Raw genomic sequence first — 20,468 nt, 5'->3', positions numbered from 1 at the left:
TTTTATAAACCAAAGAGAAGTTGTCTGCTTTGTACTGTAAGGTGTAGAATTGTCTTTTGATGATTTGTGACTATCACCACAGCGTGTTCCCTTTCTTACTCTCAGCCCTATGTTCAATTTATAGCTTCCTCTTGTTGATGAATGGATGCTGGGTTTGGGGGGTAGGAGTGGGACTCATTTGCTAGGATTTTCAGGTAGAAACAGCTCAGCTGAGGCTGCAGCTTTTTTCCTTATCTGATTTTCTTCCGAATAGAGAAAGGTAACAATGGTAGCAATAAGTCACAGTTATGATGGAATTTGTGTGTCCCACTGTCTTAGTGGTACGAGGCTCAGTGCTTAATGTTGGTTAATAAGGCAGAGGCTCTGGAGAAGGTAAGTGCTACAAAGGGTTTCCTTTCAGGTTGAGTCCAAATGCGTTCTGCAGCATGTAGCTGAACGGCTTTGTGTGAAGCACGAGAGAGAAAGCAAAGATGGCAAAGTTGCTTTTGATGTAATTGTTGGAAAAGCAAAGCTGAATTTGTAAATTAAAGAAAAAATGCTTCTGTTTATACATAGACTAATTTATCCAGTATTAGCAGGATGTGATTGCATCTGAAAGTTATGACTGCTGTAACGAATTTCTGCTGATGGAAATAGTATGTTAAGAGCTTTGTGTGCTTGCTAAGAATGCCAGCAGTCTTTCCAGACACCTGACCATCTGGGATACTGAAAAAGATGCAGCATTATACCCAGGCTCTTCCAAAAATCTGGCTATCTGGATCACAGTATGGTGTCCTTCTAAAAAGAGCCCTTCCTACATAGCTTTTCAACTCCTCAAGTTTTTGCTCTGCAAGCTATTTTTTGAGAGCACAAATCTGCTGCAGACCATCTGTGCTCATCCAGAGGGGTTTCTGTTGCTTGCAAGTGGAAGGGGAAAAGAGAATGTCACCCTGAGCCTGTTTCTTCTGAGCTGCTGGGTACAGATAGGTTTGGCTGTGTGAATGAGTAGGTGGGGATGTGACAATAAGGAAGTGTGTTGTGACCTGAATGAGGGAGTCACCCTGTTTTGTTTAAAACAAAGAGTGAGGGCGTATTACTGCTTTCAAATCACACATAGAAAATGAAAGCATGGTTTCTGGAATTTTTTTGTTCTTTTAATGTTTGATTTTTTTTTTTTCAGGAGTGATTACTTGGATTCTTTCTGGATTAAAATAATTACTAATGCTAAAATCACCCGTGTCTAAATATTTTTGCCCGTTGCGTTTTCCCTACCAGTAGCCTTTCTTTCTCCTTTCTCAGTTTTCGTTTTGATTTGGATCATAATATGTTGTCTAATGTGAGTTGTTCTTCTAGATTCTGCAGGAATACGATGGAGGAGTATTCACCAGGAATGCAGAGCACGCTGGAGCCGCCCGGTCTGTCAGAGGAGGCCTCTTACCAGTCGTCAGGTAGCAAGAAGTCGGGTGACACAGCTGGAATGAAGGGCTGCTCAAGCATCAGTTGCACTGGAGATGATGCTGGTGTTTTGGGAGCAGAACCGAGGTTGTTGTCCTCAGACCAAGATTCAGCAGCTGCTGACACGAGTGGTGGTGGAGGCCCGACGGAAAGGCAGGAGCAGCAGTGTGCTGCTCTTGACCACAGAGAAGGGCAAACCTGTAGTGCCAATACCTGCTCTGAAAGAAGGGTGGAAGGATCCATGGAAACAGGGTCCTTTTCTGGTGAAGAATTTGGACGAGATCCAACAACTAATCAGACAGAACAATCATTAATAGAACTACTGCAGGAGCTGAGGGAGGAGTCGGACTTTGTGAGAAAATCTAGTGATAAAATCTATTCGGAAAGCCCTTATGACACAGACTGCACAAAGAAGCTTATTTCCACAATACAACAGACTTCTTCACAGGAGGATTTGCTGAAGGAAATAGAATCTGAACTCTTATCTACGGAGTTTTCCAAAGAATGCAAATGCCCAAATGGTGTGAGGAAGGGTGAACATGCCTTGGCTGTGTTTGATAAATGCGTGCAAGATAAATACCTGCAGCAGGAGCAAACTATAAAAAAGTGAGTGTTTCAGTATTCTCATCAGAAATAGGGAGGTGTATACCAAACAATTTCAGTTGTGTGAATGTGGCTTTGTGTTAGGAAACAGCTAGTGTTCTGTGAGTTCAGAGTACAGTTAATGACTTTTAAGAATTTTCTTTAAATGAGGAATTATTTTTACCTATTGTGTTATGTACATGTAAGGAAAAATATGTGCTTAGATCAAACTTTTACGCCTGCTTACAGAACTGGAAATGAGTGTAATGTTCCTCAAAAGAGAAGTTCTTGTAGCATAATAGGGGAGGACAGCAAAGGGACTGAAAAACAGGTGCAGAGACTCCCAAAAAGTAGAGACAGTGTTCTCTTGTACCTTCCCAGTTAACCTCTGGCATAGAATGCGAGTGAGGGAAGTTGATGACAGGAAGGCTTGGATATGTGTGGTTAGGTGGTCATTAACTGTTGGGGAGGAGTGGGAATCTGAGCTGTTGGATGTGTAGATGGTTCTAACTCCAGAAGACTCCAGTGAACAAGTTAGGTTTAATGTATTTGTTTACAGTAACCTCAAAGGCAGGCCAGAATTTTTCACAGCAGTGGATCAACTACTTACAGACAAATTTCTGTGCAGATAGATGTAATTATTGCATACATACAGTTTTTTAAATGTAAATCTATCTTCAGTTTCTCTTTCTCTGCCAGCTGTTATCCCTGGAGTAGTGACTTTTAGGGACTCACTTCAAGGGTGCAGAGCTGCTGTGGAGCACTTAATATATTTGGTTCAGAGGGCATTCTGAGTGGTTGATTTTTGTTCCTTCACTTACGATCAGCAGAACTTCCTTTAACCTTGTTTTGGAAATAGCCCAGCTGTCTTTTATGATCAGAAATAGAACATAAGTGAGCAATAGTTGTGTGAATCCCAGTCTGCTTTTAGGATCTGTAATCTTGGAGTAGTCATTACTTCTGAACTGCTTTTTAATCAAAGCTTTCTTTCACTGCTGGTGGTTTTGAAGTCTTTGTAATATTAAGGCCTTGTTTGTTCAAAGATATTTCCTGAAAGGGAAGCTAAAAGCTTAAAGATGAAAGTTTGTATCTGAAGGGATGTTTCAATATCTTGTTTGGGTAAATGTACACCTCTCACAAATTCGTGCAGTTAATTTGCTTAGGTCCTTTTGCAAATATCCACTATTCACCTGCATCTTCAGACACTTAAATTCATTTCAGACTTCAGCAATTCTGACAGTCCTACTTCTGAGTTTTGTGTATGACTGTCTTATGTTGCAGTGCTAGAAGCTCAAGCTAAGCATGTTACTGTTGAGGTGTTAGCTTAAACTCAGGCTTCAAACAGCTGCAAGGAAACAAATCGTAGCTAAAAAAAAATACTTTAGGAATATGAGCATGGACACCATCACTGTTGTATATGGAACAGGGTTCCATTTCTTACCAGCTTCTGAACTTTGAGGGTCACTGAACAGTTCATGCCAGCTCACAAAGGAATACAGTACCTGTGTTTTCAGACCTTTGACTGGAGGGAGCTGCGTGGTTGGAAGTTGGTGTCTGTGAGTACCTTAAAATATTAACCTTTACACAGCTTGCTGCTGATTCTGTTAGTTGTGTGGAGGCATCAAATGTCTCGCTTCATCATGGACATTAGCAGCCCCAAAATGCTGGAAGCAAGCAGTTTTCTCACAAGGTGCTGGTTTAAGATTCAGCTTTTAGTCTTACTTTAGTCTTTTCATTTTGTAAGACTTTGGTGGATTTAGTTAATGTTTCTGGCTGTAGTTGCAATGCATTTCCAAATCAGGAAGAAAAAACATGCATCTTAAAATTAAGACAAACAAAGGAAGTAGCATATTTTATTTCTTTTCTTTTCTTTACAGACTGATTAAAGAAAATAAAAAACATCAAGAACTGATTTTGGAAATCTGCTCAGAGAAGGACAACTTGAAGGACGAATTGAAAAAACGGACAGAAACAGAAAAGCAGCACCTTAACATTATTAAACAGGTACAGATAACAATAGAGAAGTGGCAGATTGTATCCTATATGGTGCCAGCATTTAATAGGATGTGTTGGTAGCACAGGGATGAAGGTGGGAATGCCCATGCTCAGGCATCCTGAATGTTTTACGAGGGTGAAGCCATTCTTCCACCCATTGAGTATTTACTGGCTAAAAATGCTTTGCATCTTTAAATGGTTTGAGTTCAAAACCTCAGGTTACATGTTCAGTATCTGGAAGTCTTTTGGAGTCAAGAGAGTCCCAGTTTAAGTAAGATATGCATACCTTGGCTGTCTGCTAAAGTCAGTGTATGTTTGCTAAAGGCATCGTGTGCATTTTGGCAGAATGGCAAATTCAATCCCTTATCCTAATAAAGTGATTTATTTCTTGCATGTAAACATAAGGGGATCTTATGCAAGTGTTTCATCATGCCTGATTTCTTCATGATAATCTTAAGTACTGCATCTGCTAATAGAAGTGAGTGAGTGTATTGTCTGTAGTAAATGCTAATAATATGTGGAATATCTATGAAGACTAGAGCATATTAACTATGATCTTACACATCATTTTGGTATTAGCAGTTAATGCATGCAGATATTTGGTGAGTGGGTGGTTCAGGGCCATGACAGGCCAAAGAAGAACATGGGTTTTGCATTGGTGTGGCTGGCTTTAGTGCAGGAAATATCAAAAATACTGCAACAGGTGTCACTGCTTTCTTATAACAAAATTTATGAAGGAGTTAAACTTCTGTTTGGAGTCAGATAAGTAAGATGTGTGACACTGCTTGCTTAGAGGTGATGTCACAAAATAATAGTTTGGAGTGTGATACTTTTATATTGTAGCTGAATAGTGACTGGAGCTGTGTGATACATTGGAGTAAGATTCACTTAAGGTTTTTCTTATTTATGAATTGTGTTTTTAATGTGATAATTCCTGACTTAAGTGTTTCCTGGTAGCTTTCAAGTAAATGAAAGTTTGTCTGTACTCAAAACTGCAAGCAAAATGTGTACACTTGTAGATGTGAAATGTTTTCTTGTGCTAGGGAATGATCCACTTGCAAAATTGTAGAGCATGTGATCACATTCATTGTGTGGTAACAAATATTGTAGTTTGTTCTTGTCTTTTGTCATAGCTTGGAATTGCACAAAAATGCAGTACTAGCCCTGACAGCTCTACTTTTTTACACCCTTTCCCCCCACAATAAAATAAAAAAGGCAGACTTCAGTGAATGGTCCTCCCTGGAACAAGAGAGTAATCATTAAGGAACAATTAGAGCAACCTTTGGACAGCAGTGCAGTTTATGTAGCACTTACCCTTGTGCCAGTGCTGCACTGCTTCCTGTTGTACTGCACTTGTGTGGCTGTGCAGTGGATGTGCTTTGGGAAGTGTTCCAGTTGGCTGTCAGTAATTGCTCTGCAGCTGGATCAGGACTCTGATCTAGTTTGCTGGGTGGCTAAAAATACGTGCCAGCACAATGACTAAGTGCCACCTTTGTATTTGCTGAGTTATTTTTCAATGAATTAATTGCTGGTTCAGTTTGGATACGTGACGTCTCTGCTGGCACAGGGTTATGGCGCAGGGATATCAACCAAAGAATGGAAGACAAAGTAACTCTGTACAGCAGCCATCTCTGCTGCATCTGCTGTCAGTCTTATTTTTTTCTGTAGTAAATCACTGTGCCTCTTGTTTTACTTCGTTTGGTGCTGTTGTCTCACATAAGATGAAAATATACAATGTTCATGCTTGTACTTCAATACAAAGCTAGATGCTAGCATGGTAACTTGCAGCTTAAAGCACTGCTGAAGATCTGTTGTAGCATATAATTTTCTGTGACTGGTCCTGCCTGTACACAACATGATCAAAGTCTTATTTTCCCTATAATTGTATCATACTATTGTCTTTTAGCTAGAAGCAAGAATAGAAGAGCTTAATAAAGAAGTGAAAGCTAATAAAGACAAACTTGTAGCTCAAGATGCAGCAGCCAAAAATGCTATTCAGCAGTTGCATAAAGAGATGGCCTTTCGAATGGAGCAGGTAATAACTTTTAATTACTGAACATCTCATGGGTGACCTTGATCTTTGTAGGAAACTTGCAGCCTTGATTGTTAAATCAAGTAGTTAAGTAAAAAAAAAATAATCAAAATAGGCACTACTACCATGCAGTTACATATATATATGTGTGTGTGTAACTGCATATATAATGTGTATAATATGTATACACACATAAAATATGTGTGTATATATATATATACACACGCATATATTTTCTTTATATTTCTTTCTCTATATTTTCTATATATTATATTATATACATATACATTTCTAAATAGCTGTTAATGTTATGGAGTGACTGATGCTTTCTTACAAATGCACACAGCGGGGTGTATGCAGTTCAGCCCTGCAGGACATCTCATTTTCCTTGCCTGAAAGCTGATCTCAGTTCAAGAGATGGTAAAAGCTCCTAGTGGCTCTTTCTTATCACATAAGTTATCATGAAGTGTTTTTCAGCTTTGTGGTGAAAAGCTCTTATTTTTTGTCTCATGACTTACTGAGAGCTTGGAATTTTCCCTTCTTAATATTATGCCATGTATTTATTGTATGTTCTAAAGCTCAGTTCCTAATTTTTTTTCTTTAATATGAAGCAGAATTTATTAATGCTGGGGCAGAAGTGAATCCATCTGAAAAAAAAAAAAGCCACTGAATTGTTGACATCTGGCAAGAAGACAGGACTGAAACTGTGTTTTTACAGAAGTATTGTTTTTATTACTAAAGCTTGTCAGATACACTACTTCTGAAATAACCAACTGAATTCAAAATTACTAAAATAGAGGTACTTTGCTTGAGGTGTTCAGCTATGAAGCTGCAGCTGCTTAGGTAGGTATTGACTGTTAGGAGTAATTCCAGTTGAATTGGTTGAACTCTTGTCATGCTTAAGTGGGGATCTAATGTTAATCTTTGCAAAATTGGAGCTGTTGAGCTACTTTGTTATGCTTGTCTATTGGATATTTTAGGTATTGCAATAGTGTCTTACAAAAGGAAAATAAAATGAATCAACCTTGCTTCATATTTAAATATTTTTCAAGGCAAATAAGAAATGTGAAGAAGCACGCCATGAGAAGGAAACAATGGTGATGAAATACGTCCGAGGGGAGAAGGAGTCACTTGACCTCCGAAAGGAAAAGGAGATACTTGAGAGAAGAGTGAGAGATGCAAACAAAGAAATTGAAAAGCACACTAATAAGATTAAGCAGCTTTCTCAGGAAAAAGGAAGATTGCACCAGCTCTTTGAAACTAAGGTGCTCCAAGTGTTGCTGTGTGACTTGAGTGAATGATTAAAAGTACTATCAAACAACCTTATCAACACTAGTTTGCTATTATGCCTGGTAAAACAAGCCTGTTTTCATTTGATTTTACTGCGAAAACCACTTTCTGCTGTAGGAAAGGGAGCAGTAACTGATTTCTTACTGTCATCTTTTTCCTCGTTTGTATCTTTTTAAAGGCTGTAATGATATTAAATTGTTGCAGTCTCTACTGAAGTTTTTCTGTCTGGACTTTGTATTTTTTACACTACTAAAAATTGGAGGTACAGCAGTAGGATTTCTCAGTCCTGATTCCAGAATATCGACATTCCTTTTTTAGAAGCCAGTAAGATTCCCATCAGCCTCCTGAATTATCCAGATCTTTCTGTATTGGTTTTCACAACTCTGTTGCATGTGGAAGTCCCTCACATTGATAAATCAGTAGAGTTCATGCTGATTTTGGGTCCTTTTTGAGCAGTTTTACTAAGCACAATTGTTGAGCAAAGAAGGATCTGAAGAATGCAGTGTAATAAAAGCCATAAAAATACATTTGTGAAGCAAAAATTCATTTATCCTTTCTCACAAGTAGGAAATGAGGGCATGGCTTCAGGTTGTAAAACAGTAAGTATGTTGATAATCCCTCGTAATTACTCTGCAGCCTTACAGGAATTGTGCTGCCCTCACATGGTGCTTCTGTAAACCTTTTTTTGGTAGGTGAACCTGTCACTTCAGAAACAGTTTGAAAGTTTGGCTTAATGGCAGATCTGTGGATAAGTCTGTAATAGTGTGGGCCAGTGATGTGCTTCTGCTAAGGTCTTACTTGACACTGACTTATGTGATGATGGTTTGACCTGCATTCGCATACAGTGCTCACACTGCTCTGCACCCTGATGGTTGTAATGTCATTCGTTTTCTATCTGTGGCCTTGTGTAATATACAGCTTTGTGCCAGTTTCCTCATCCTGTTGCCAAAAAAGCAACAAAAAGCCAGCTTAAGGAGATATTTATTTTGTGCTTTGTCTTTAAACAGAATTGTGTCATTAGTGTGTATTAACAGCAGTGCAGTGTTACCTTACTACTCAGACTAGAACACTGATGTGTTGGGTTTTTTTTGTGCACTAAGGTATCATGAGCATATTGAATTCTGTGCACGGCTTTACAAAGTCCAGACATTGTTAACTGTGCAGTTTACCTTCAGCAGGAGTCTTGTTGTGGAAGCACTGGATGATTGAAATCCGTAAAATAAAATTGATGAATTTTTTTTTTAGGATGCTGAAGTCACTCGACTCAACAAAGACATTGAAAAATTGAAAGAGGAAATCAATTCTCATGTTATCAAAGTAAAATGGGCTCAGAACAAATTAAAAACAGAAATGGATTCTCATAAGGTTGGTGAAGTACTGTCATGACATGAAACTGCAGTCAGAGCAGTGTAGTTACTATATGGTTTACTCTTTAGTACTAAAATCTGCTTTAGAATATTTTCTATTTGAACACCTGCAACAAGTTGCAGTAGTGCTCTTGAGTTTATTGATATTGAAGGTGAAATGTTGGAGAGGTGTGAGGGGTCTGTGCTGGGGGGAATCGCTTCAATCTGATCATTCTTTTCAAAAGATCTTTTTTTAATTTTGACTTTGTATGATAGGTTTAACTCTTTTTGCTTTATTAGTTATGTGATAGATTTAATGTGTTTGTCATCAGAAAATGCATGCAGGCCATTTTTGTGTGCTTTCAGTGCTGGAACAGGCAAAATTAAAGCAATACCTGAGTAAAAGCAAAGGGGGTGTGTGTGTTGGTGAACCGGGGGGAGCTGGACTTCCTGTTTTGATTCATTTCAAACTGAAGTAGATAACTTTTATTATGAGAAATGCTTTTTCTAAATTAAGACAGATAAGTAAGTTCAACCTTTTTCATTCCTGTTTCCATAGGAATCCAAAGAGCGCCTCAAAGATGCAACAACGAAGTTGACTCAAGCAAAAGAAGAAGCTGATCAGATAAGGAAAAATTGTCAAGAAATGATAAAAACTTATCAAGTAGGTATCTTTGCTTAGGAGGTGAAATTACTGTTTAGGATCTGTTTTGTTTTTTCTTCCATCTCTGCCTTAAGTTGTAGCAAGAAAGAACCATTCCATGGGAGCTGCAATGCTGAGGTGACCAATCACTGATTTATTTATCAACTTTCCAAGTAAAGCAAAGGGAAAAAGTTTGTCATGCTTGGCATCCAGTCTACGTGAAGGCCTTCCTTCACATGTTCAGAACTGTTAGATACCTACCTACAGAAGCATGTTCAGTGATGTGAAAAGCTGTCTCTGCTCATAAAGCAGGAAAGGGGAATGTAAAACCATAAAACTGTCCTTGTATCTTCTATCCTTTTAGGAATCAGAAGAAATTAGATCGAATGAATTGGATGCAAAATTCAAAGTAACTAAAGGAGAACTAGAGAAACAAGTGCAGGAGAAATCTGACCACTTGGAGGTAAATATGTGATTTGTGGAGACAAATGTGGACATAGCACAATTGCTAACTTGGTAGTTAAGAAAGCTGCGAGTTTCTAATATTCTTGCCAGGCATCCCCTTCTTGGCCTAGTACTCTATTCCAGGTGTCTGCCTCCAGCCCCCATTTCTGGAGGATGTTTTTTAGTTGTTGCCCCAGATGAACTTTCTAAAGACAAAGCTATAGAAAAAGTATGGTACAATGGGAACAAAATAAGTGCTTTTTCATTTATAAACATGAATTTTGCTATAATTTGGAGCACAAATTCGCAGGCAGGATTGTCCTTCTCTGAGTATTTTGCTAAGAGTAGCTTCTTTTCTGTGTGGCAGCTTGCTGTCCCAGAAGCTAAATTCTCTAATGATTTAATACCTGATCACATGTGCATATGTCACATTCAGTTAAACAGCTGTCTCTTTGCTGTCAACATTTGCCAGGAGTTGTTGAGCTGTTAATCTTGTACAGCTGAAACCAAAATGTGGAATCCTGTTTTTGTTCTCAGTTCTTCCTAAGAATCAGGAAACCTTTAGAGTACTTGTTCTCTCTTAAACCCTCTGAGCTGTTGTGTTGGCCTGCATTGAGCTAGATTTTCTTTGACATCCCAGGAAATGTCATTGTCAGTTTAGATTTCTTAGGCAACATCTCACTCTTTGTTTTTTAAAAGGTGCCTCATGCAAAAATAAAAGAACTGGAAGACTTGAAGAGAACGTTTAAAGAAGGCATGGATGAGCTTCGAACTCTGAGAACAAAGGTAGTGTGTGGGATCATAGGGGAGCAAGAGGCAAAATGCTGGCTTTTGAAACAAGACTGTGTTCGATTTGTTAATTGTAGTTTTAGTTCTTTGAATAAATGTGATTAGGTACTGACTGGCAGGAAACCAGAAGTACATAACTGTGACTGTGTGGCCTTTATTGGTGGCTGCTGGCCCACAGTAAGTTTTGTTTCATGGTATGCACCTCATTAGACTGAGAAGGTACAAGAAACATTTAATTGAGATCTCCTGAAGTTGGTCTGTGAGTTGTCTTGCTGGTCCCTCAAACTAGAGATCAGAGGGGCCTTAGAAAGAGGGGGTTTGGGTTTGTAATTGGGAAATGCTGTCTTTGAATGTACTAGTCTTGTAAGTTTGAGCTTCTGAACAAGACTAATGTTAGTCTCACTTGTTTAATTTGATGTTTTTTGCATCAAATTTTGTGTATTTTTCTATCTGTATTTTGTATTTAAAAAAAAAAAAGGTATTGTTGTTCTGATCTGCCTGGAATCATGAAAAGTAATGTGGGGTTTTTGTACAAAAATCCAGGCATCTGATCAAAATAATTCAGCTTCAAAGCTTGGGAAAATGTTGTTTTTTTCTGTTTAGGTAAAGTGTCTAGAGGATGAGCGTTTAAGAACAGAAGATGAATTATCCAAGTATAAAGAAATCATTAATAGACAGAAAACTGAAATTCAGAGTTTACTGGACAGAGTTAAAACTGTAGATCGTCTGCAGGATCAACATCAGAGGTACAGATATGAACTTCTAGGAATGATGGGACTGATTTTTTGGGAAATGGGAAGTTACTTACTGAAATGATGATGCGTTTTAAAGCATCCATGATGTGGAATATCATCTTAAATGTTTGTTTAATGTAATCAGTATTGCTAGTAATAGAACATCTGTACTCTCTTTAGAAGACAGGTGAGTTTAGACTCATCCAGTGGAAGCTTTTGTTTCAGTATACTGTCTAGGAAGTTCTGTCATGTAGGAGCCTGCTTAGTGCTTGCTTTTTTGGAAGACTGGGAAAGTAAGAACTAAACTGGAAAAATCCATTGCTTCAAAAATGTGATGGGTGAATTAAAGTATTTAACAGCTTCATGCCTGGCAGATACTTTGCAGACAGTAAGGAGCATTTGTGTTTATGGTGGGTTAGTATTAGTTGTGCTGTGTAGAAGTTTGCTGACTTAAAAGTATAAGGAACAAAGAGTTCGTGGACAGTTGGGGAGTTTCTGTGTGCATGTGTGTTTCTGTATGAGTTGTGTTAACTAGAATGCGGAAATGCTTTCTGCTTCATTGATTCTCAGTAAGTAAAATAGCTGTTGGATAAACAGAACCACTCATGTGTCCCTCCAGTACTTCTAAGGAGTTCTTACTTGTCATTGAAAAGTCCTTCAGCAATATATGTTCTCCTCGGGTTTAGAGAATGAAGCATTTTCCATTTGCTCTGTTGGTCAGCTGTGCTAGCGCTCTCATCAGCCTTCATTTCTAAGGTAGAATGCATTCCATTAGAGACAGCTGAACCTTACACTTCAATCAGAAGTGCAGAAAGAATCAAAATAAGCTTGGTGACCAGTGAGAAAACTGCAAATGTTTTTTTCCATTTATCTTTTCTCAGTAATTCAGATGTCCTTGTAAATGACTCTATTTTCCTATTAAGTTAGGATATTTAAAAGCAAACTTCTGATCCAATGTCTGCAGTGCTCATTGCTGCTATATAATTTTTATCCAGTCTTTTATTTCTCTCTTAAAATGAGCTAAACATGTTTTCATTATTCTCAAGAATGTTTAATAAAGTTGTGGAATCTCAACAAGAGATTGAAAACTTCAGTCAGTAAATGCCTGTTATTTCTGAAACGGAAATCCTGGAATCTGGAACTTAGTTTTTCTTACTGTTGCTTAGAATAAATAAACTTAACCACCTGTCATCATCTTGGAAGGAGCTTTGTCTTAATTCATGTAAACTCTCATCTCTTTTTTTCTAATGAGAAAAGGATTGTCAGAGCAGATTTCCTTCTTTTAGAGAAAACTGAAAGGAGACTTGTGTAAAAAGATAGCATAAAGTGGATGTTCAGCTATTTTTTGTGCATTGGAGGAAGTATTAAAATATTTGGAGTTTTGCAGGAAAGATTATTTTAGGGGTCCCTTAGACCATCCTGAGATATGTAAACATTTAATTTTCTATTCCAACCCTGACTGGTAGGTGTAGAAATGCCTCTCATCATAATGAAAGAATGTATTTTGAAAAGCAAAGCATGAGCATATTGGATTTGCAGGCCTTTCTCTTACCTGCAGTACTGCTTCTGAGAGTTTTTTGTTTAGACATCCTGTACAGGGCACAGTGAACAGAGAGGTTGCCTTCCTTGAGGATGCCACTGGCTACAGCCTTAACATGAGATACAGTTTTCCGTGTTACTTCATCATTGCATCATGTCATGAAATGTGGAATCCGTGAACTCTTTTGGTATTTAAAAGCACCCAGTGATATGCCAGGCTCATTCATTGTTTTTTTCCCTTATTTGGTCTCACATGCTTTTATTTCAGTAAGGTTTCATATCTGATGACTTCAAGCTCAGTTTTCCCTAATAAAATGCAATTGTTTTGACAGAGATGAACAAGATATCAGTGCTTTAAAGGAAGAAGTAGATGGTCTCAATTCTCTTATTGCTGATCTCCAGAAGGACATTGAAGGTAGTCGGAAAAGAGAATCTGAGCTATTGATATTCACTGAAAAATTAACCAGTAAGAATGCACAGCTTCAGTCTGAAAACAATTCCTTACAGAGCCAATTGGATAAGCTTTCTTACAGCGAAAGAGAGCTGCAGAATCAGCTGGAATGCGTTCAGCAGGCTAAAGATGATTTGGTGAGTATAGCATGCAGCTTGTTTTCTGCCCTACTGAGATGTCTGGAGGACATGAATTCCACCTTTCCTTTCCCAAACTCAAGTTCTTGAGTTTGCCAATCTGGAGAGGAAAGAAATGCCAAAGTACACTGGGCTTAAATGAGGTGAGGGTGTTTCTGTGTTGCTCAATTTGTCTTGGAGGGCAAAGTTCTCTGTGCAGCTGTCATTGGAACAATCAAAAGCTTGTAATTCATGTGTGAAATTTATTACTGCAATCTGTTTTTTAGGTCATCTTTGAAAAATGTAAGGTGAACATTATTTATAATGAACGTTTTCAGAAAGAAATTAATGTAATGTAATGTACAGCTGTACATAGCTCTGTGCTGCATTGTATACATGTTTTAGAGTTCAGGATTCTCTTACTGCAGCATTGCACTATTGTGTGTTCATTTGCAGAGCTAGTGTTTAGTAAATTTTAAATGCAAGAGATTATCAGGTAAAAAGTGCTTTATTTTTTTTGCTTATGACCTATAATTTCAGACCACCAAGTTGCAGAAGGAGGAGGATCAACGAAAGCTAGAAGTTGAGATGCTACAGGCTCAGCTAGCTTCAGAGCAGAAAGAACTCACAGCACTGAAGACCCATGTGGATGAACTGAAAGATGAATTGACTACACAGAAGCGCAAGCATGCAGCAAATCTGAAAGATCTCACAAAACAGCTTCAGCTAGGTTAAAATCATTTTCAGATACAATGAGCCAGCCTAGTCTGTAAGCCCCTTTGCAGGGTCTTGTGGAGATTAGAGTCATGTCAGTATTTGTATTGAGCGCACTCCTTTAAGATCTTCTTGTCTCTAAAGAGGATGAGAGTGAGCGAGCAAGTTAGATTTGGGGGAAAGTGCATTTGGAGTGAACAGCACTTAGTGTCAGTTGTCAGTCTTATTAGACTAATATCTAATAACTTTGGCTTATTCATAATGGGCTTATTCAGAAAATGAAAATTTTATCTCAAGAGAGTTTGCTCTTTGTTACCCTTTGTGTCACTAGCTGAATGTCACTGTGGGGTGCGTAAGGATCCTCATGGTTGGATGAGCTTATTCAGAAATTGCTAGAAGTCTTCTCCTGGCTGTATCAGGAATTACTGCTGAGGGGTAACATGTAGTGCATTAAACAGAGCACTTCAGTTGATAAAGATGGATGTAGAAAGCCCAGTTGTTTTTTTTTTTCCAATAAACGGAAATAATTACTTGATAGTTGGTAAGCTCTGAATGCAGATAGCTTTGAATACATTCAAATCTGTTTGAAAGGGAAAAACCTCCTACTGGCGTTTTGCAAGAGAAGTTATTTGTCTCTTTTTTTGTATGAATATGAACAGCTGTGCACTTTCCCTTTTCATCCCTATTGAATGAGTGGTGCTTCTGGCACAAGTACTACTTTCAGCTCCCAGTAGTGATAGTCATGAGATCCTAAAACAGAGCTGCCATTCTGTCATTCAGCAATTATAAAAGAGGTAAAATCAAATCTAAGTCATCTTGGTCTGAATTAATTTTCTGTGACATTCCCCTGTGTCTACAAACTGCTGTGGTGTATTAGGGGTCTTAGTGGATGTTGCATTCAGGTACTTCATGCCTAGGGGAAGGGAGAGAAGGAGGGCAGTTGTTTTGCACGTGGTGGTTCTCCCATGTCCCCACGTAGCTTTTAGTTGCTACCTTTAAGTGGTCAAGCCATGTGAAATTATTGCAGGTTACAAAGGATTAGTGTTTGTTGTATCATACTGTGGTTCTTGATTTTTAATCTCCTGTTGGTAACCATAATTTCATTATACTTTTAGCACGGAGGAAATTGGATCAGATTGAAAATGGTAATTATGACAAAGAAGTCAGCAGCATGGGGAGCCGTTCCAGTTCATCAGGTAATACAACAAATAACAGGGCTGCCACAGCAATCCTTTCATCTTAATAAGGTTGCCATGGTGTGCTGCCATGAGCTTTTGTTCTTTCTGTGGTTTGTGCATATGTGATGTGTGGGCAATCTCCCACTAGAGCTGACAAAATAGCCTTCAAACACCAAAATGCACGTGGCTGAATGCAGTTAAGGGTTCTTATTTCATGAAGCTTGATGTTTATATGTTTTGGATCTTCTTAAGCACCTGACTTTGCTTTTATGTTTGGAGGAAGCTCAGAGCTCTCCAGTTTGTAGAGGACCCTAGTAAGTGCAGCCAGGCACAAAACAAAAATTTGCAGCAGCTTTCAGCAGTATTTAACTGCCCTGTTGACAGTTGTAACTATGTAAATGATAAAATCAATTAGCATGTTTAGAAGCATCAGCGTATTTGTGTAAAATTCATGACTTTCTATCCAGTTAGCAGTAAAACAGTTATCTTTAGTGCTGAAAACAACATCTGTTTTCTTCCTCAATAGATGAGGGTTTTAAGTTGAGTTAGGTCTGCCAAATTATTGTGTGATATTGCTGTATAAGAGAGAGATACTTAGAGAGTTGAACAGAAAGCAAAAAATATTTCAGTCTCTAAGTGATCAGTGCTGCAGACTGTTTGTAATGTAGTTCTCTGGTCATTCTGTAGACAGTTCTCATGGTTGTAAGTTTAGTGGCCTCTAGAGGAAATGTTTAACATCAGTTCAATCTTGTGTAAAGCAGTATTAATGAATATGAAGGTACTTCTACAAAAGTATTACCAAAATAAACTCAGTTACACTGATGGGATTGTGCCTATATTAGGGGACTACACTGCTGTTTCAGCTTGCATTTAAATGGTATAAATACTACTTACATAAAAACCTGCTCACATGTAAGGGAAACCAGCATTCTGAAGAAAACAGGCTATTGAAATGTAATGAATGCATTGCACTGGTGAAGTTCTGTTTTACCTAGGTTAGAAATAAAAAGAGCTTCTAAAATTGGGATGTGTTGGCAGGGTCCCTTAATGCACGCAGCGGCAATGAGGATCGGTCTCCAGAGAATACTGGATCTTCAGTGGCTGTGGATAGCTTCCCAGAGGTGGACAAGTCTGTCTTAGTCGAAAGAATTCTGAGGCTACAGAAAGCACATGCCCGAAAAAATGAAAAGATGGAGTTTATGGAGGATCACATTAAACACCTAGTGGAGGAAATCAGGAAAAAAACCAAGTATGTTCTGAATTTGGTTCATAAAGTTTTCAGTATTGAGTATGCATAAACTGTTGTGTATGTGAGACTCTTTTTTTCTTTAAGAGTTCTTAGTGTAGTTTTGGTATTGTCAGCTTTTGTTGAAATGATGTGGGAAGTCATGACTTGAGCAAACAGTGATGCTTTAATGACTGTTCCAACAAATGAGTCCAACTGTGGGTGCTGGCTGAAAAATGAAAAGAAGAAAAGGTTGCTCCCCAGGCTGTCTTGTACTTTGTTCTCTTATGGATTAATGTCATGTAGCTCTCGGTAGCAACTGAGAACTGACAGTAGTGCTGCAAATCGTTCTCCAGAAACTTGAGTCAGGCAGAAATAAAGTATGTGGTTGGAGTTGTTGCTAGGAAAGTTGGTTTAAACAACTCTTTCATGTATGAGATCTCTGAGCAGTTTTGTGTACAGGTCATTAATGTTCTACTGTCCTTCCTCTAGCTCTCAAGGCTTACTTATTTGAGTTTCAGCATGTGTTGCTACACTAATGTAATATATCTTTCCTGTGAGCTGAGGGAGATGGTTTCTGTGGGATCATGAAATCATCTTAAAATTGAAGACTGTTGTCATGTTTCATGAGACAAGTTCAGTTGCTCATCTTTCAGGATAAGTGGTGTTTTCTAACAGGTCATTCTATCTTTCAGCAAAGAAAAGTAGATGGGGCATCTTTTAGTCCTTTTATTTTTGGCTGCACTAGCAATATTATTTTCTCAAAGTACTTCTAAGTACGTATAACTTGCACACTGTAGTGACATGACTATCCAGTGTTGCCTGTATCACCTGTATAGCACAGGTGATAGATTTTCTGCTGCCATAAGAGTTGCAGGACTTGATTGCCTTGTCAGTAATACAGTTCTGATTGAAAATTATTGTATGTCACAATTCTGTAGTTTGGTGTCTGCCTTTTCTCTACCTTCTAATGCCATGATGTCTTTTTTATTTTTTGCTCAGAATTATTCAGAGTTACATCTTGCGGGAAGAAGCTGGCGCACTGTCCTCAGAGGCATCTGACTTCAACAAAGTACACTTGAGTAGGCGGGGAGGAATTATGGCATCTCTGTATACATCTCATCCTGCAGATAGTGGTCTCACGTTAGAACTTTCCTTAGAGATAAACAGAAAGCTGCAAGCTGTGTTAGAAGATACATTACTGAAGAATATTACACTAAAAGTGAGTATCTGCCTCTTTTGTTTTGTGAGTTCTTGTGGTTCTGAAGTCATCTCTTTGAAGAGATGCGTGCTATTGAAGGAGGAGGCTTTTTGGATGTCAGATCGGTGTGAATTGTGACACTGATAGCACTGGGTTCATCTAAGAGTGCTGTAACTTGAAGTACTGCTACCTCCCTGTGACTCCTGTCATACGCTGCACTGGTGGGCTGGTTCTCAGCAGTAAATGTTGGCTGCGTGTGTGTTCTGTGGAGGAAGGGGTTGTGCATGCTCTCCCCAGCTGTGTGGAGCTTATGGCGTGGGCTCCACCTGCCAGGCTGTGTGCCAGGCACTGGGTACTGTGCTGAGCTGGGGCAGCACGTCTGCTGTGAAGGGATGGGAGGCTGAAAAGAGTTGTGTAGGCTGCCAGGTGAACTGCAGTGTTCTTTAGAAGCTGGAGATCTCTTTCAGTAGTTGTCATTCTTGAACACTGTACGTTTTAGAGGCAGCCTGTAGAATCTTAGTAACCATAACGAAGGCTTGCTCAGAGGTTTGCATCTTTAATTGAAATGCGTTTGGTTTTCTCTACCTTTCTAATCATTTGCATTTGTTCTGAGTACTTGTAAGTGTCAATCTGCTGACATAATTATTTTAACTTGTTAGTGTACGTGCTGATATGACTTGTTTTCTCTCTGTAAGTTAACCTACTCTTTTTTTTCCCCTAAGGAAAACCTTCAAACCCTAGGAACAGAAATAGAACGGCTTATTAAACACAAGCATGAACTGGAACAGAAAATCAAACAGACATAACTAAAGCTTCTGTGGAATAACTGGCGTGAAGATGCAGAAAAGGCAGGTGCTACAGACCACTATTTTTTAACGTTTTTCCTGAAATCTGATTGCCTGCCAGCACAAGCAGTATTTTGTGTACACAGCCTTCAGTCATGCAGGCTGTCCTTACTTTGAGAGATCTGCAGGCATCTGTGTAGTTCTGTCTACTCAGTACCAGCCTGAGGTGTTGCTGAGTTTTACTGACACTGTTGATCTAAAACTTCCATTTGGAATGGCATACAGATGCTTCGCAGTGCATACTGTGTTTTGAGTGAGTTGCAGTGAGACTTTCATTTCTGCTGTGTAATTAATCTGTCTCTTAATGATGGAGCTTGACAAAATAAACCAATTATGTTTTAAATGCTGTTGAACATATCCAATGTTACTGAGCTTTAAGGGCTTTCAGACGTTATTTCTTGCATATTAATTCTGATGTTTAGGTTGATGAAGCGCTTTTGACAAATGCATGGAAAAATGCTTTGTCACAATTTGTTTTTTTGAGTGATGATCATGATATTGTTTATTTTCTGTATTGGATTAACATTCAGCTAATAGATTCCTTTATTGAAAGGAAGTGAAACAACAGTAAAATTAAGGGTTCGAAAGACTTCTTGATGCAGTTGTTGAGTGCATGTAACATGAACATCAATTCAATAAATCCTGTAACCCCTGATCTTTAGATATATAGATCTAAAGAAGTCTGATCTCAGATAATTGTCAAAAGTTCTCCAGCATTCTGTGTACTTAACAGCATTTTAAAAGAGTTCAGCTGCCCACTGTTACATTGTGATTGCATCTGTTTTCAGACTAAGGAAAAAAGGTTTTTTTTCAAATAGAAGCTTACTGAGTTTTCTCATTACGTATGGACAGACCTGCCAGTGAAAGTGATGGTAAGAAGTGGAACCTAGAACTTGTGGGATTTTTGTCTGTTGATTGAACTGTAAAACTGGCATAGAAATGATGTGACTCCTTAATTTTACTGTTGTGAAGAATTAGGTGGTCAGTGTGGCATGAACTGAGAATGGTTTAATTGTTGGTGTTTGAGATGGTGATAGTAGAAGAGGAACAAGGTGACAAGGTTCTAGTTTCACAATAACATATTCATGTTTTAATTCCAGGGTAAGTAATCTACAGAATCTGAAGTGTCTATTCCAGCAGTGGATGCACTATTGGTGCACTTACTGCCTTTTGACCAAAACATATTGACCAATTCACATTGTAAATACATACTTTGTTTTTTTTCTTAATTACTTGAACTTCCTATTATGGAAAAAAGGTTGTGTACACTTACATGCTACAGCATTCAAATGCTCTAGCTATTTGAATTAGGGCACTTTGGAGGGGGGGAAATCTGTCTTACTCCATGTACAGTTTACATCATATACAAAACAAGGGCTTGAATCCTGCAGCGTACAGGGAGGGGAGCTTATGAAAGCATCTCATGTGCCACTGAGTCACTTGAGTGTTGTTGTAATGAGCCAAATTGAGCAGAAGGGTCATGTTTAGTGTGAGTAGATGGTACAGGATAGTGAGGCTTCCTGTTCATTTCAAAGATAGGCATTTCTGAAAGTGCTTGCAGGTTCAAGACCCACTTTGTGGTCCAGAGAGCTTCAAGGGTCTTTGGATAGCTGGTCCTTTCACTGTCAGTGGATTTCATTTAGAAATGAGGGAGTGGAAACCAATGATTTAGATTCTCATGAGCTTTGGAAAAACTGTGACCCGTTAATCTGGGTGGGTTTTTATGCATACATATATATTTTTTTAAACTCCTGAGAGCAATGGTTGTGCAAAATGCTAGGGAATTTTTACCAGCACAGTCATGGGACTACCTCTGCTTTACCGTTGCTTAAGTGATGTGGAGAGGAAAATTCCTGGCTCTGCTGGAAGAGGCTTGTCACCAACTTCTGGGAAGCTGACATCTAATCCTG

The 20,468-nt window shown here is 38.6% G+C and overlaps 1 protein-coding gene across 2 annotated transcripts in view; it reads left to right on the top strand.

Annotated features, from left to right (window-relative positions):
* Positions 1–20,006, top strand: part of CCDC186 (coiled-coil domain containing 186) — a 29,920-nt gene extending 9,914 nt beyond the window's left edge. For both annotated transcript variants that reach the window (XM_048944755.1, XM_048944756.1), the window contains exons 2-16: positions 1,333–2,040; positions 3,894–4,020; positions 5,918–6,046; positions 7,096–7,308; positions 8,579–8,698; positions 9,239–9,343; positions 9,687–9,785; positions 10,466–10,552; positions 11,159–11,301; positions 13,161–13,416; positions 13,936–14,125; positions 15,225–15,305; positions 16,326–16,536; positions 17,515–17,734; positions 18,436–20,006. In XM_048944755.1, coding sequence (XP_048800712.1) covers positions 1,333–2,040; positions 3,894–4,020; positions 5,918–6,046; positions 7,096–7,308; positions 8,579–8,698; positions 9,239–9,343; positions 9,687–9,785; positions 10,466–10,552; positions 11,159–11,301; positions 13,161–13,416; positions 13,936–14,125; positions 15,225–15,305; positions 16,326–16,536; positions 17,515–17,734; positions 18,436–18,519 — 2,773 coding nt within the window. In that variant the 3' untranslated portion in view covers positions 18,520–20,006. The remainder of the gene's footprint in view (positions 1–1,332; positions 2,041–3,893; positions 4,021–5,917; positions 6,047–7,095; positions 7,309–8,578; positions 8,699–9,238; positions 9,344–9,686; positions 9,786–10,465; positions 10,553–11,158; positions 11,302–13,160; positions 13,417–13,935; positions 14,126–15,224; positions 15,306–16,325; positions 16,537–17,514; positions 17,735–18,435) is intronic.
* The last annotated feature ends 462 nt before the right edge of the window (positions 20,007–20,468 follow it).

The sequence above is a fragment of the Lagopus muta genome, chromosome 5 (genome assembly GCF_023343835.1).
Source record: "Lagopus muta isolate bLagMut1 chromosome 5, bLagMut1 primary, whole genome shotgun sequence".
In the NCBI taxonomy this organism is placed as follows: domain Eukaryota; kingdom Metazoa; phylum Chordata; class Aves; order Galliformes; family Phasianidae; genus Lagopus; species Lagopus muta.
This window is presented reverse-complemented; position numbering and strand designations above follow the sequence as displayed.